This window comes from Melopsittacus undulatus, chromosome 7 (assembly GCF_012275295.1).
Source record: "Melopsittacus undulatus isolate bMelUnd1 chromosome 7, bMelUnd1.mat.Z, whole genome shotgun sequence".
Taxonomy (NCBI): Eukaryota; Metazoa; Chordata; class Aves; order Psittaciformes; family Psittaculidae; genus Melopsittacus; species Melopsittacus undulatus.
In genome coordinates this window covers 54,552,709-54,570,621 of record NC_047533.1, presented here as the reverse complement: position 1 = coordinate 54,570,621, position 17,913 = coordinate 54,552,709, and the positions used below count along the sequence as shown (strand labels likewise).

Sequence of the window (17,913 nt, the reverse complement as noted above, 5' to 3'; positions counted from 1 at the left end):
CACAGACGTGACTGGCTTCAATTACAGTAAGAAAATGGCTATGAAAGCAAGCAGATTATTACAGACTAGAGACTTATGTTTCAAGTCATATTCTCAGGGTGATCTTTAAAGGAGGGAACTATTCACTAAAATAAAACCAGATGGAGTTCTAGGGAAGTGTGAAACTAAGGGGAAATAAGAGGAGCCATAGCCACAGTGTTTCCAATGTCCTAAATCTGAGGGCATTAATTTCAAATCTTTGTCAAGGTAGAAAACCAAAACAAGACAAACTTTAAGGTAAGACAGAAGGACACAGACGATCTTCTGAATTAAAACCTTTTTTTCTCTAGGCAAAATATCAAGCTCTAGAACAGCACCCTAACTCCAGATGCATCTCACCGGATTGTCAAGGTACACAGACTTGTTACACGGTAATCATCTTCATTAACCAGCTATAGATGTCTTATGACAAAATGAATCAGGATCCCAATTACAGAATGATGTTCCCATTGCTCAAGGGATCATGTATGCTCAGATGTAACTTCAGTCATGATTACAGGGAGCCTTTTCCTCATACAGAGCCCTTTTCCTCATCCTCTGTCTTGTTTCCCTCACCACAGTTCTTCTAATGCTCCCTTGTTTGTTCACTGGTATTTTTGCAGAGTTACAGGGTAAGAGAGAGAGCAAAAAATCCCCAAAGACAAAACTGAAAATCCCCATCTGTACAATAACAAACCCACAGCAGACAGCTTGAGGTTCTCCCCCTAAAGCAGTTCTAAACCATCCTCCTTCAGTAAGCAGAATTTCATCCTCCCACTTCTAGTATCCTCCTGGGACAAAACTTTCCAATGTATCTTACTTGAAAACCAAGAGCTAGAGGGTTTTCTTTTAATGATTGCATATTACAGTTCAAAAGACAAATTATAATGGAATAAAATTATGTGATATATCTTCCAAAAAAACCCCATGTTTGATAGATTATCTTGCATCCAGTGTTGAGAAGCAAAATCTCTTCAGCAGCTAAGATCTCATGCCTTGCTTGCAAAATTCCAGGTAAGGCAAATTTTCTCAGAAGTCACAAGAGTAAAACCCAAACTGCTATGTTTTCACAAAGAAGGGAGCATATGAAGTTCTTTTGCTCCATCTGGACACAGTAATAGCACTGCTGCAATTCAAGGTAAAGACAAACTTTTCACTAGGGTAAACTATGTTCCCTCATAGTGCACAGACAGCAAAAATCTCTCTTCAAGAAGAAGAGCTCACTGCAGAATATTAGCTCTGCCAGTATATTATATACTGATACTCCTGTTCTGGTAAAGGAAGAGTGAGACGAGACCTACCACTGAGTGACACAAGTGCATAGACAAAAGCTTTATTTTCTCTAGAGCAGCAGATCACGCACATAAGATTTCCTAAATAAACTGCTGGAAAGCAAAACGCCACATGGGAAAAGACCTGGACTCCAATTACAGAGCTAAATTCTTACTCAAGGAATGAGAAGTGCTTGGACTAGGCAGAGGTTCATAAATTATACTCTTATTACAGAGTTGCCGGGCTGTCTAAATTGCACTGCTGCATTAGGTCAGTAGAGCAGAAATCTGAGTTGTGATTTTAGGGAGATTGCATCATCCAGTCATATTTTTTTCCTTCCTCTTCTGAGACTTCTACTGTCTCCTTGTTTGCTTAAACTTGATTGCATACATCCTTTTGCTCATATATTTGGCTTTGATTAATTTTAAGAATAAATTCTTAGAAAAATAATTATCGCATTTAAGAACATCATACAGGAATGACACAGAGGACCACCTGATAGCCACAGAAGTCTCAAAAAACTATCATAGCTAAGCAGTAAACTATTTCTCAGGCTGGGATTGCACACACACAGATATGGCTTACACTGGGCAGGAAATCAGCACACAGAATATGGTTCAGAGCCTGTGTCCCAAAAAGGTTCAGATGAAGAAAGAACTGGCCCTAGAGGGAAAGGCTGCAGCTTGACATTTAAGTTGACCCCAGCGTGATAACACAGGCCAACTCCCTAGAAATTTGCTTAGTATAGCATCCATGGCAAAGACTGTTGTTTGAGTACATTAGTTAATATTGAAAGTCAAGTTCAATGTTAAGCTTGTTCTAGGTATGGAAGCAGCATACCAAGTTTTCATTTGATATTCCCAGGACAATTTTAGTAGCCTATTAGGCATTTGTGCCACAGGCACCAACAACAGCATAGGTCTTCAGTGAAGAGCCTTCCTTACAACCCTCGGGGAGTATAGGGCCCCAAAGAGAGGAGTCCTGCTAGTTTCTTGGTCCCTAACACCAATTTTTCTGGTGGATAAAATGAAGTTCATATGCCCCATCTCTCAAGGTGCTAAGTACTCAGGACCTTGCAGGAACAGCCAAGTGAAACAATAACAGTTTGTATAATATGGTGATGTGAATGCCATAGGCATCCTTTGAATCTTGCCAAGAGTTTACTTGGCTGCCCAGTTGAGAACACCTGCATCTCAGGACAAGCAGTTGCATGGCTTGCTGCTGACACAGGGAGGCAGTGGGAACATACAGAGACAGAGCAGAGATCCCCCTTTCAGAACTGTTGCACAAGGAGATGAGTCTAGGCTGCCTAAAACCACAGCTCCAGGGAGAAACACACAACCAACACACTGGAAAAATATAGGCGCAGATCTGCCGTATAGGGTTTCTTAATTCTGGAGCCATTCCAGGCCCAGCTCCTGTTCAATGCAGGACAATCTGTCATCAGAGAGCAGTAGCATGATGGAAAAGATCAGCTGTTCCCCCTTGTCTGGATACACCACCCACATCAGGCAGAGTTTCAGCTAGTTTCAGGCTCTGGTCCCTTTTGCACCTGCCTGCTACAGAGATAGAGCTCAAGTATTTACCTTGACATCTTCAGTACTAAAAAGAGCTTAGAAAGTGGTTTTCCTCACTCTGGCACTCCTAATAACCTACACCTCTGAATAACTCACAGCTTAAAATGTGAGAATGTGTAAATTTAATGTCATCAGGGTGGGAAAGGAAGCAATGACTGTTCAGAGTGCAGCACGGCACAGTCCTTGTGGTTGGGGTCCTCAGTGGAACCTCTGTGTAAGTACTCCATGCTAGTAATAGAGTTAGTAATAGCTATATATAGCTCAACATGCTTCACTCATATACACAGAAGAGACCATGAAACCAACGTGAAAGAGTTGAACTTAAATATATACCTCATAGTCCAAAACCTGCAGATAGCAAAAACAAATGACCCCTCAAACAGGAATTATAACGTTAATTATACCAGAGGAAGCCATGTACATCTAGATACAGAGATTCTTTTGTTGAGTTGGTTTTGTTAAGTCATTTCACTTTCAGATACCAATGAACACCAGAGCTGAGCACAAACTGTGAGTCACAGCCATATCAGTTCTGAAAACTCTGACATCCCCTGCTATGCAAATGTGCAGGGACCTGAGCACCCACTCCCACCCCACTCCCTTCCCAGGAAATTATACTCCATTCACCTATTCTGCAGAACACATTCATGCAATGGTTCTGTAGTAACGTTCTTTGTTTGGGTAACAGTTCTCCCTCTGTTTGAGGTGATACCATGTTGTCTGCCCAGCTACTGTTTTTAAGCTAAGAAACAAAGACTGCCAGGAGCATGGCAGCTTGTAGGAGAAAAGGCTGGCTTCTAAGGTATGTTACATTTGATTCATGTAAAATTCTTTAGTTAAAGCTGAAGGACATTCCTAGAAGTCTACTATTTTCTCCAGCACAGGAAGCTACAAAACATTCAGCAATTTCCAGAAAGAAGTAAAAAATTACACTTGAACTTCACAGTGATTAGATTGAATAATTTCTTCTAGTTCTGCAGTCTAAGCTCAACAATACTCGGGTATTCTGAGGAGCAAAAATGCCCACAAGGTTTCTCATCTCAAGCTGATCTTTAAACATGTAAAGGTGAGATGCAAGTGAGAGTAAGACAACCTGTACACTAGGGATTTCTCACATTTCACCCCACATCATCCGATACCAGCCACTGTTAAAGGAGATGGGATGCTGGAGCAGCAGATGGGCAATGCCACTCAACAATTTAGCTGCAGATGGATGTTGGACAGCAGGGAAGCATCTGACAGACCCCTTGCGTGTTGCTTTTCTCAGCTGCTGCGTTTTCCTGCAGAGCCAATCCATCCACACTGTTAGAGATGCCAGAGCCATGGTTGTGGAAGCAATTCCCACTCTTTCTAGGAATGTAAGTTTCAAAACATGGTTGTTAGGCTAAGAGATTTTGTGCTTGCTATCCAAGAATAAATTACACTCTTGTAAATATTTTTGTTAGTTAGAAATAATCATTTGGATAGGGGAAAAAGAGAAGCTTGGACACTAATAGCCTTTTATATTGAATACACTTTGAAGGCTTTTAGATACACAGCCATATTACAAGAAACTGCTAAACTTGAACATCTGGATAGACAGTAAAAGCAGCAATGTTTTAGAAGCTATGCACATGCTCAGCAAGCTGAATGAAGACATCCAGCACATGTACCAGTGGTTCCAGTTCTGCTTCAACTGGTTTCGCGTAAGTTCCACTTACAATGGAGGTAAGGAAGGCAGCAAATTCAGCCACCAAAGAGACAAAGAAAAGCATAAAGAATTCCTCAGCTACAGGTGAATGCTACATATTTTATTCTTTTTCATTTGCTTCAGCATTAGGTCACCAGGTAATTTTTAGTAACATTTTGTATTCGTAGAAGCTGAGGTTCACAGCCTGTAGGACTTTTTGAAAGTATCATATCTACAGAAGTTATTAGGAAGTTATTAGCAAAAGACAGTATTTTCCTAAACAGGATTTCTCTTTCAATTGTCAGTGATGGTCTAACATGAAAATATTTTGTTCATTTTTTAAACTTATCAATTTATGAGAATAACATTTCCTATGGCTGGCAGATTATCAAGATGGTTACTTATCATCAACTCCTCATGCTTGAGGATTCCTGTGCCGCTGAACACTTTCACTGAAGAATCCCCAAAGCCTCAGTGTCTCACAAGCAGAGACTTGTTGATAAACACAAAGAAATACTATGCTACTTGCTAGCCAAACAGTACTTCCTACCAACACTCCTGAGCTTCCAAAACTGCCACTTTTAATGGTAACATGATTAAGGGTGTAACTGGAGATATGTATTCTGTTACCTCCAGGGTGGTGTTCTATTAACATCTAAAAAACCCCAGATACAACCCATATATGTAGCTTTAAGAAAATATAAACCAGAAAAATCATGAACAGGTGCAAGAAAATCAAGATTAAAAAATATTATTTTCAGAATCTTTTTTTTAAACAGATTCTTAAATATTTCCAGGATATCCACAATCTCCTCCATTTATCTTCCATAGAAGTGTGCAACTGCTAAAATTTTGTGCATGATTGATATTTGTAAGTAGGCAGCTCTATCACTTTTGTTAAGAACCTTCAAAGGAAGGCAAGAGGAAATATTCTGTGAAGTATTTGATACTTTCTAGTTACTGGAATTGTAAAGTAAAAGACATGAAAGGCCTTGCAAGTGGAAATGAGTAAGAACCCAGGACTGGAGCATAAAATGAAGAAATACTTGCAGTGTGGTTATTTGAATTTCCATTGCTCTTGTAATAATCTCTTTCACTAATCATGTGAGGATTCTTTCTGCACTCTAGTAGGATCCCTTTGGATTTTTAATGAAAAGGCATCATCAGTAGCTTGTGAAGAAAAAACAAAACATTCTCAAGGAAGACTCAAAATCCCAGCCATCTGCAATAGTTATAAACACAGTTTCCAGATTCCTGCATTTGAATATGACATGTCAGTTTAAGTAAAGGCCTAAAATTCTGCTAGAGACCTTCTTTCTTTGATTCCAGGAACTGTTAGATAAAGAAATCATTACAGTCTCCCCACCCCCCTTTAAAGTTCCCACCACAGCTGTATCAAACCCACTGTTGTGCTAAATCTCAATTATCTGAGTCCAACAGGCTACTTCATTCTTCTAGTCAACTTAACCTTTGTCATTCTGAGTGATTGTATTCTACCCCTTTATGAAAATCTAAGAAGTATATTTAGACACCCTTACACTCTTTTTTTAAAGAGTACAGAGGAGTTATAGGAAAGATTTAATATGTATTAAAATCTGAAGAACTACTTAAAAAACCCAAAAAACCCAAACCAACAAAAAACCCTGGACGCTTAAGAAATTTTTGACAGAGTAACTGACACGTATTTGGGGTACTCCATATATCCATTGCCAGTTAGAGCCTCAGACCTCCCAAACACTAGTTCTGAATCTGGCTGCTAAGCTTATAGCACTGAGACACAATACCCTCTAAAACTGAAGTCAAAACAAGATCTTTCAGGACTCTTACATGAGTTAATACGTCTATATAGAGAAATCGGTGATTAAGGTTGTAATTCGTGTCACAAACACAGTTCTGTCGCATCCCTTGAAAATTTTGCATAAAATTCTTAAAAATGTATTTGCCTGAAAAAACATTAAGACTCCACATTTAAAATTACTGAGGAGCTCTTGACTCTGAGGTTTACTCACAAGTGATTTTGGCTTTTTAAAAACAGCAGTAATGACAAAACCATTTTTTCAGTATCTGACAAAATGCACAGAAAACCAAAGCCGAACAAAATCACCTGGTCATATTTTCTCCATTGCTATGAAGCTAACAATGAGATTAATAAATAGGCATATTTCTAAAGAAGCTTAGGAACAAAATACAGAATCAAGCTTAGTAATAACTCTGTGGGAGCTGCATATTGTGTCCTAACATCTTAAGAACTTTTTGGACTATAATTTCTTCAACAGGAACTCCCAAACCTCTTACTTGGTAGAAGAGGCAGATGTTTTTTTAAAACTAAGACATGGAACGGGATGCCCACTGTCTGCATTTAAAATGCTGAGAATTTGAACTGATCCCCTGAGGACTTGCTTAGCTGGGGCTGGGAAACATCCTACCCAGCAAATCTTTAATTTCTAATGAAACAGCATTGAAGGCATTTTGGAAAAAGTTCAATCCCTAAAATGGCTAGAGATGTTGTTTGCAGTTCAGCACTTTATTTAAACAGATATGGAAGCATGCTTCTCACCTCTCCTCCCAAACCTTAGTAGGCAAAAAGCATGTTGAGCTTCGCAGTGCATCCCTTGGGAGGAATTAATCTTTTGCTGTGTATCCTCTGGTACAGCGGTGTGATCCAAACCATCTTTAATAAACCTGTGTTTTAGATATTTTTACCATGTATACAAACATTCTGTTGTTCAAAACACTAAAATCAATATCCCAAATCCTGGGATGTTTCCAATTCAAGATTTTTCTATGAGACTGTCTTTTAAAAGTTTAAACCGAAGATCAGTCAGAATGGAGATGTGCTCTATGACTGGTAAAAAAATAACTAGATTCTCTGTGCCATGTAATAATTTTACTGAACAAATAGCTCTCAAGATGTATTTTTCATATTTTTTTATATACAAAAACCATAGAAGAATAAAGCTTTAAGTAATGGTTTTACAGAATACGTTGTAATTAATAATGGCATAGTATGTTCCCAGATACTCAATACCAAGCTCGTAAGTCAGAAGCATCTATCATTGGCATTTAAAACTGTAATATGCCCTTTCCATCTCTGCAATTACAAATGATTTTTAAAATGCTTCAGCATCTTCACTTTTTTTTAAGATGCTTCAGCATCTTCACTTCAGCAGCACTAAGCTTTCACCCAATGCAAATTAATCTATAAACAAGTATTGAAATCAAGGAGGTCTGATTGAGGGACAACATTCAGACATCGCCTCAGACATTTATTACATGATAAATTAATTTGCTAAATGGAAAGTTTCATTTAAGTAATCTTTGGGTAACTTAAACATATTTAGTTAAAGACAACACACAAATATAACTTATAAAGGTATTTTCTCCAAACAATGACTTTGTGCTAACATGCAGAATAACACCACTCGCAGAATTTAATTAATGTAGCTTTTAAAGCATTTGCAAACCAAAGCTAGTACATTTTTTTTTCTTGATTATTTGATTCAGGGGCTATGGCAGTCAAAAATGCAATATTAGCATTCTCAAAGCTACTTGAAGATAAAATGTAATCATACTAATCATCATTTATTTGTTGCATTTAAATAAACAAAGTTCAGAATAGTAACTATGAGAGATTGTGCCTTATGAATTATTTCTAATGTGCCTCAAAAAAACTCCAAAAGCCAACAAAACAAAACCCATCCCAAATTAACAACCAAATTTAAGAATCTGTGAAAAACCTATCAAAAAGCCCAAACCATTGAGTTACCAAAACATTACTAAGACCAAGGTTTCAAAGAGATGCAGTGTGATTACATTTTGAATTTTGACATTTTCAAGCCTTTACTTCCATTGATGTAGAGTAATTAATTTTTACATCCCCTCTTTTTTTTTCTTTAGATCACAGCAGAAATCAAATCAAGTGTGAGTGATAACCCATGCTTACTCTAAATGGCAGACGACACAAATTACAGAAACCCAGACCAAGACTACAGTAGTTTACAAAACGTAAAACGAGGCCAACAGATATGCCTTCTTTAGGATAATACATAAGAAGGGTTTTAGAAACTTCATATCAATAGCTCATTTCAGACTATGCAGTGCTTTCTCCTCCCTTCCAGAGGTCTGTGAAATAAAGCAGTAAACATGTTCTCTTTAATATTCAGTTCAGTAAGAGTTTAGTTGCAAAAAGATTATACTTGCTGTCGTGGTTTAAAACCAAGTCCACACACAGCTCGTTCACTCACTCCCCCCCTTGCTCCCCCAACTCCCGGGGAGTTAGAAAGGAGAATCCAAAGAATGTGGCCCCCACGGGTTGAGATAAGAACGGTTTAATAGCTAAGGTATAACACAAATCACTCCTGCTACTACTACTACAAATAATAATGATAAAGCAAACAACAAGCAAAGAGAATACAACACCTCACCAGCCACCGACCCATAACTCACCCCACCCTGCCCGGCCGAGCACCGAGCGATACCTCCTCCATTCCCCCCCAGAGCTCCAGCCCTTCCAGGTCCCTCCCGGTTACATCCTGGGCATGACATGCTATGGTATGGAATACCTCTTTGGCTAGCCTGGGTCAGGTGTCCTGTCTCTCCTTCCTCTTGTCCTCCCCTCCTCCCTGGCAGAGCATGAGCTCAGAAAAAGCCTTGGACAAACCAAACATTTGAGCAGTAATTCAAAACATACTTGCTATCAGCAACCGTTCCCAGCCCAGAAGTCAAAACAGCACTGCACCACCTACTAAGAAGGAGAAAAAATGACTGCTACTGCTGAACCCAGGACACTTGCATAAATATAAAAACCACATGATAAAGCAAAATATTTTTAATTAATAAGCCAATCATAAATAAATTCACTTAAAATTAACAGGAGAAGCAGCTGTGTTCCTTCTACACGGATACTTTTTTAGCATGTTTTAATAGTCAACTTCATTGTCTAGCCTGGGACAGAACAATTCATTGTTGAGCACTCAACACCTCTGCACACCGAGCTAAGTCTTTTTTTTTACTTACATTTTTTACATTTTCTTTACAAATGTAATACTTATGTACATTATATATTTTATTTCTACAATTGATGTACTTTACTGAAACTCTACAACTTTCAGAGGGAAGTTGCTGAAGTCTTTAGTAAGTATTAATCATTCCTTTTAAAAAGAAATTCATATAAACAACCAACATACATCACTGCCCTTTGACATCTCTGTTAAGAATCTGGATCTGGAAGGGCTTCTATAATAAATGTAAGAAAAAAGGCTTTACCTAATTGTACATTTCATTAAGAAATATCCCACACAGCTACATAAATTCACCAGCTTGCAATAAACAGAGCACCATACTGCTGCACAACTGGAAACGTGTACAAACCAATTTAAAGTTTACTAGTGAAACAGCTTCATCACTCCTACCACTTTTAGACTGAAGTAAAACTGCAAAATTCTCTTGGAAATGTATACTTCTTTAGCTGTAAAGCTTCCAAAACAGTGCTGGTCACTGTATACTGTTTGAAGAACAAGCATCCACTTTTTGTAACTTCTGATATGCTTCTCTGGGCCCATGCTTCTCTCTGAAGTCAGGATTTTTCTATTCCTTGTTCACTTACAGATCTGCTGTTGAATATTAAGTAAGAATTCATAATATGAAAAAGCTGCTTCTGTCCGATCCTCAATTAAATGCTGAAAAAAATCTGTTTTGGCAGGGTTCTCATCTCTGAAAGAAGAGAGGAAGGTATTTTAGTCCAACAATTAAGCAAAAAATCCAAGGTAAATTCAAGCAGAGGGCTAGGTTCTAATGAAATGCTTATTGTTCCCTGGAGTCTAGATTCAGTCCAAAGATACTACAGCTGCAAATAATCCAATGTTCGGAAACACACTATCAAACTGCAGCATCTTTTAAAGAAGTATAAAATGGTAGAAAAGTGAGTGAAACAGCAAGTAAAATACCTTGTAGAAACATTAAAAAGGAAACAAAAATAATTTTGTTTTAGGGTTATATTAAAGGGTTATATTAAATCCTGATGAAGATTTAAAAAAATGCAGAATTTACATCTCTCATTACATGTAATTATAGAATCACAGAATAGTTAGGGTAGGAAAGGACCTCAAGATCATCTAGTTCCAACCCCCCTGCCATGGGCAGGGACACCTCACACTAGACCATGTCACCCAAGGCTCTGTCCAACTCGGCCTTGAACACTGCGAGGGGATGAGCATTCGCAGCTTCACTGGGCAACACATTCCAGTCCTCACTACTGCTACAGTAAAGAATATAATCTTAATTCCCTTCCCAGTTTTTCTTATTTGGCAACAGAAGAGAGAAGGTAAATATGTAAAAAATCTAGTATCCAAAGTTATTGCCCCAATAAAAGTTTGCTGGGATGCAGCAAGTATTTGCTGGGGCACAGTCCCATGTACTCTGTAGTGCAGCATGCAGTAAAGCTCTGCTATTTACCATGGACTCTCAGGACTACTTGCAATTTCAGCAGCAGCGACAATGCCAACAGCAGAAAAGCTTCAGTCCTGTGCTTAGACATTATTTGAGTAAGAAAGTCATCATGCTCTCTAAAATGTGATCTCACATCTGGCTCAGTAAACTGAGTACTCTAAAGACAACAAATGAAACGTAAACTCAAATATAAACATTTTATAGAATTTAAACTTCTTTAAGTGGGTGCTTTCACGGCTTCAAAAGGCTACAGAACTTGCCTCATCTGTTGTAAATCAATTGCTACCCTATGGAGCTCAGTAAGAAACACAGATAATTATTAAAACCATCCACAGATTACTAGCATTACCTTTTTTTAATATATGTTTTGAAATTATTAAAGTTACACCAGAAATTAACTTGGTTAATCCCACTGATCGTAAGGACATCCACTGCTTTAACATATCTGTAACAATATAATAAAAACTATGCAACTAATTAATACCAATAAAACTACTAGTTTAATTTGTACTAGATTCTAACATGACCTTTGTTACTACGAGGTTTCAGGTAACAGCACCGTATCAAGTGGAAAGAGGATGTTACTCAGCTTTTTTCAGGCCAGATATTCCCACTTTTCATCCTTGTCAACTGTAATTACAAGTTGCCAATAAGTACTCAGTATCTAACAGAGATACTTACTTTATTACTTGAAGAACTGGATTTAAAGGTCTACTGTCTCTAAGCCAAGATATAAAAGATCGTGTCCTTTCTGAAGAAAGTGCATCTACTTCAGGAAGCTGTGTCTGGTTGAAAGTAATTGAAGGAAATCATCATCTTTGTTTAAAAACTTGTTTAAGAAATAGATCCTGATCGTCATAACATGATAAAAGGCATAATTTCTATTGAGAAATTACCAACCATGGATAATATATACACATTTTTTCTTCATCTTAAAGTACAAAAATCCAGTAGTCTCCGATGTGTAGGAAGCTGTGCATCTTTAACTTAAACTGCCTTTTAAATGTGAAAGATTTTAGAAAGCAAGCTCACTAAAAAAAAAAATAACCATTTTTCAAAATGCCGCTTTCACAGTTTTCTTGCCTTATCTTTCTCTGTCAACCCTACATATTGCAGTTTGCAGTACTGAAAAGATGAACAAAACATGAAATGAAATCTGAATCGTAAGGAAATTTTCAAAAATGCAAAGATTAGACTGGACTATTTCATCAGGGAATAAGCTGAAAAAAAACCTAAATAGGATTTAAAAAAACTTGAGCCATTCACCAAGCTAAATACACCAACTCTTGGGACAATGTAACCTTTTAAGACAATTAATATGACAAAAGAATTGATGCCAAATTTTAAAGCAGTTCCACTGCTACCCTGGTAGCAAATGAATGGAGGACAAAATTTAAAAGTAAAGATAACGTTTTTCTGTTAGCTTTTTTTCAATTGTTACATAGCATCTATTCATAATGAAAATGAGAGGAAAAAAAACAACCACTGTCCTTCCTTTAACCAAGTTCCTCCTAAAAACTGTCAACTAATACCACCAGCTGATCAGAGAGGATAGAGTTAAACTACTAATTCAAGCAAAATACAAAACTCTGAACAAGCAGTCCAGTCTGACAGCAGTCTTAAAGTTCACCATTCTTAATCTGTTCTTGTAATTATATCTTGTCATTTATTTTACTCTTCTTACCATGCAAGCTTTATAAGCAGAAATATCTTCCAATATGCTTCTATAACGACTAGTAGGCTTTTGGTACTACCTGAATATAACCATTCAATTTTGTACTTTTCTACAGTATCTTAAAAGGGTCCATCATTACCTGCCACTCATTGACATTTTAGAAGAGGGGTCTTCTTTTCAACTGCTGCTCTGTTTCATGCACAAGACTATAGGTACAGGTTGTAACATGAAACCCCCTCTACCAAAACACACATCCAAGTATCTTTGATGTCCTTACAGCTAAAAGAGTTTTGTTTTAACATTGATTCAAGGCTTGGAAGCTGAACAAAACCTCAGTCTTACCCTTTAATTACAGGCCTACCACATCATGCCATAGACCTGGTATCTTACCAGGTTTGGTGAACACAAGGCTTCAAAAAAATCATGATATCAATAAAATAACTGTAATCTTAATAATTAACATGCATGGACAGTTTTTGTATATATTCTATGAAATTCCATCCTATTCTTGTGAACCCACATATATATCCATAATAATAATAAAAGCAGTAATGTCATAGAATAATTTACTTTCTTTCCTTGAAAGCATTTCACAACTTCTATCTCCCTCTTACGAAGCTAGGAAGAGGTTAGAAAGTACTCAACTAACTAACTAACTAAATAAATAAATAAAAATAATCCTAATTTAAAGTTACATAATTAAAAACTGAAAATGCACAGAGGATAGATTAAATATAGATTTCAAATATAAGCACTCTACAGTTCATTAAAACACCTACCATTTTCTGTGGTACTGATGCATAGTTTGGGTATCCAAGAACATCTTTTATGAAGTTGTTATCACAGTTTTTTCCAATCCAAATGTAAAAAATCTGTAAGATGTTAGAAACAGTTTTAGTAAAGGCCTTTCATACATTTTAGAGAAAGAGACAAATAGTGACATAACAGGAAGGTAATACCTTTCATGCAAATGAGTCACTTGAAAACTCCATTTGCAATTTATATATACATCTCTATATTCATTATTTGTACATTTACTCATTAATACACTGGTAGCATTTGGAATAAGATTATTAAATGTCAAAAATTATAGGTAGAAAGCAAATACTGAAAGAATGAGGATGCAGGACACATCTATATTGAACAGTTAATGTGGTAACTTCCCATATAATCTCCTAAAATAAAAACCATTAGCTTTCCTGAAGTCATACCACTGTGTCAGTTACTGCACACTGACTTGCCCATCTGAAAAAGTCACAGTAAAGCATCAATTATCAAAAACATTACAGTAATTATTTCAGACATCTGGAGACAGAAGCCAAGTTTGACATTCACACTCAGCCTCTGAACTCATACAAGATTTAAAGCACTTTCTAGACTGCCATTAGAATAGCATATTTTATCACATTAGTCGTGAAGCATAATGCCTTATCCAATTAAGTGTAGTTTAGTGTAATTTCTACAAATAACTTATTTGTGGAGGGTGGACAATTCTCTCGCTCTTGCCACTCTTACATCACACAACCCACAAATCACTTATATTTGTGCATAACTCCTGCATCAGTAGAGAAGTGCTTTCTTAGACTGTAGTACACAATTTAATAACCATTAAGAGAATGTTTGGAAAATTGAAATCTATCATTAAAAAAAAAAAACAACAAAAAAAATCAAACCTGAAAAAATTCCAAACAAACCCAAACCCCGAATTGAATGCGAACTCTTGGTATATACTCTGATTCAGTCTAGCATGAAAATAAAATTAACCTCTGAGGCCTTAATATGCAACCTAAAAGATACTGCTTTGATCAAAATACAAAAGCCTTCAACTGGGTCACAGATTACTGCAGGTTACCTGGAATGGTGAATCACTACAGTGTTATTGTTAGGAGTAGACTGCTTTTAATAGTACAGTATGCATTACCTGGAATTTTTTTTTTTAAGGAATGTGTGAAACTGATAACTTACTGAGCCACAGTCCATGAGAAAAGCTCCTTCTCTTGTCAACTTCTCTGCGGACAGCTTCTGAAGAGGTGGCTGTGGAACAACTCTGTCATTTACATGTATTGTACTCTGTAACAAGAAACAACACTCAGTAACACCAGAATATAAATAAATCCTGTTTATCTTAACCAGGTAACATGAAGCAGAGGGGGGTGGGTGGGGGGGTGGAGGGAAATTAGTAAAATTTTGAGGAGTCTCATGTAGCAAAATGCCATGTTTGGCCTAAAATGATAATGTACATCAAACAACTGTAGAATGTACTTAAACTAAGGGCTACTTTATTACAAAAAAAAAAAGAAAGAATAATGTGATTTCATTTGTGTAACATTTCTCATGCTATAGATGAAAACTCTCAAAAGACCTCTAGTGTTTATACTTAATTTTCTACGAACAACTTCCTCAGACTTTTTCATTGTATTCAACTTGACTAAAAGTGCTGCAAGAGCAGAAAACCATAAAGGTTCTGCTGCAAGAGCAGAAAACCTCTATAAAGGTTCACTATTTTACTGTATTCAAGTAACAAAGTTCTTTAACATCCTGCCTGAAGTAATACAAGGGTTTGTCCAAAGAGCACTATGACTGATCTGATTAAACAATCTGGCTGTTAAGCAATAAGATTATGAAAAAAACCACCAACCAAAAAACAAAACAAAATAATCCACAAAACCATCCAACGAAAAAGAAAAACCCAATCCAAACCCACCTCCTTCCTCCCCAGCAATAAAAATCAGACAAAACCAATAAGAAAAACCACAAATCCCCAGTATTTTCGGATTAAAGCTGCTTCCCCCTCCAATACAAAACTAGGCTGAATTATTTACTAAGAAACTGACACATTCTGGAAATAATGTAGGGAAAAAATAGTCTGGAGACTCAGCACATCCCCATATGGTAAAAGATTATTTTAAAAAATATCTATTTAAAAAAAAATCATACATTACCTCATCAATCAACTTGTCTATCCTGTACAAGTTGGGATGTATCATTTTCATCAAATGAACAAGAGGCTGGCTCTTCATCTGGCACATTGCATATACACGATCATCCAAGCGTGTACTTGTGCCTGTTCTAAATGCTTTCTGTAAAAGAATGGTATATTGTCATTCAAATAAGCCCTGTATCTTATGTCACGTCTAAACAGCACATTTCAGATGTTTTGCAAGTGTCAAGAAAGGTGACAATGCATTTGTAAAGTATCTTATCAAGATACATTAAAATCAAATATAACTTGAATATAATACCTTTTAAAAGGTAATCCATTCTCCCTCCTTATTGATGAAGCAGAATACATTTCCCCCTTAGTTTGTGTAAAATTTGAATGTGATTTTTCATTTTTATTCTTACCAAATGTTACTGGCCTGTAAAACTGACTGCTGCAAGATATGCGAAGATACAAGCCTAGCATAGCTCAAAAAAAAAATATTTCTGTGGATAAGATTAACTGATATTTTACTAGCAAGAATTGAATGTGAAGGAAAAGCATTGGAAGGGAAATATACTTTCATGTTCTGTAGCAGGAACTAGGCTCTCATAGTATTAAATTTATTTTGTAACTCTTCCCTACTGGATTTCTCGGATATCCTTTAGAAGCAATTGCTAAATGATCACCGTGAGAAGCAACACAATGAAGCAAGCACCATATTCTGATTCAATGGGGAATATTCCTATAATCAAAGTTAATATTCACTTCTACAATAAAGCCAAGTACATCAGTCGCCTTCTCCTTCACCGCCAAAAGAATTTTGATTGTGGTTTCTCTATATCCCAGGCTTTTTTAGTTAATGTTAATGAAGACAATAATAATAAAACCCAATCAAGACCTAAACAACTTATTTTCCCAGCCACTCTTACTTCTGTCTTTCACATGGATCCTCTTGATAGTAAACAGTCTGTTTTTTCCCCATCTTTAAAGGTGTTAATTATGAAAATACTAAAGAAGTCCTTATCAGTATATTAGAGACTGAAGTAAACACTGTGCCAGAGAAAGTAAGTTATGATTGGATTTCTTGCCAAACTTACGTAAAGGTTGATTTATGGTAAGAAAGAAACAGACATGAAAATCTTTTAAGCTATGAGATTCATAACAAAATCCTGCAGCAAGCTCTCTATTTTTAAAGTATGAGGTTTTCTAATATAAATAAGGATATTAAAAAACCCCAAAATCACCAAGCAGTAACTACTCCTATTTGAACTTTCAACTATATCACTTCAGTTTCTGTACCAGATTTCTCTGTATCTCCATGGAAACTTATTTTCCTTCTTGGTGCTTTAAAGTACTGAGTATACGTGTTGAAAAATATTTGAAATGTTTCTCCTTCATAAAATAAAATTGAAAAAGTACTAATAAGAGCTTCCAACAATCTTCATGGGCAACACCAATTAGCTGCCAAAATCAGAGAAATACTAGTTGTTACTATGTAAATATATTTTTAATTGTAAAATAAAGTAAGACAAAATATAAAAGGCTCAAAGCCAAGCAAACCATTAAACTTCTCAGGCAGTAATTTAAAATAAGCTAACATGGACTTTTATGTGAAATTCCTGGAAGCTTGAAAATAATAACGCAATTTTCATAACTTTAGAAAAGTGCATACATTGCTTGACCTAGGGCTGAAGAATTCCTCAAATGGAACAATGAATTACATATCAAACGTTAATCCACTAGATTATACATACCTGTTTGAGAAGGGCCAAAACATACAGTGGAAACAACTTGAGGGAATTTGGTGCTATTAGCATGGACTGCTGCAGATTTGAGACAGTTGACATGTATGCTGCCAAGGAATCTACCACAGCATTAACTAAGGCATCTCTTGCATCTGAAAGACTAGATGAAACTGAGCGATCCACAGCTGTTGGGTTAGAAGGATACAAGAAGTTAATAGAGGTGAACTCATTCATTCCCCTGAATTCTGAAAAATCTCGCAGTTGTGCTTTTGGGTAATATTTTAGGATTAAAACCAAAAATGGAACAACCCAAACCCAAGGCAGTGGCCTTAACTTTTTTTTAGGCGAAAACAGGATGATTGCCCATATCAAAACTCACATTCACAATGCTTAAAAAAAACAGTGTGGGTGATCTCTGCTCCCTAGTCTTGGGGAATTTAAAAAAAATTTTTAAAGCTATGGTATATACCTGAGACTAAATATAAATTCTGTTTTAAAAATTATGCAAGTAAGTTAGCTATTGATTAAACTCTCTGTTCTCCTATGTCCAAGATAAGATTTGCAGCAACTTTCCCTCTCCCCCCCCC

The 17,913-nt window shown here is 36.5% G+C and overlaps 1 protein-coding gene across 3 annotated transcripts in view; it reads right to left on the bottom strand.

Moving 5' to 3' along the window:
- Positions 1–9,349: 9,349 nt before the first annotated feature.
- SEC24B (SEC24 homolog B, COPII coat complex component) overlaps positions 9,350–17,913 on the bottom strand; it is a 42,492-nt gene continuing 33,928 nt past the window's right edge. For 2 of the 3 annotated variants that reach the window (XM_034064766.1, XM_005148627.3), the window contains 6 exons: positions 17,336–17,511; positions 15,601–15,738; positions 14,624–14,728; positions 13,438–13,530; positions 11,665–11,768; positions 9,428–10,248 (listed from right to left, as the gene is read on the bottom strand). In XM_034064766.1, the coding sequence (XP_033920657.1) occupies positions 10,134–10,248; positions 11,665–11,768; positions 13,438–13,530; positions 14,624–14,728; positions 15,601–15,738; positions 17,336–17,511 (731 nt within the window). In that variant the 3' untranslated portion in view covers positions 9,428–10,133. Of the gene's footprint in view, positions 10,249–11,664; positions 11,769–13,437; positions 13,531–14,623; positions 14,729–15,600; positions 15,739–17,335; positions 17,512–17,913 lie in introns of all 3 variants that reach the window. The other variant, XM_034064765.1, reaches the window with a different exon arrangement.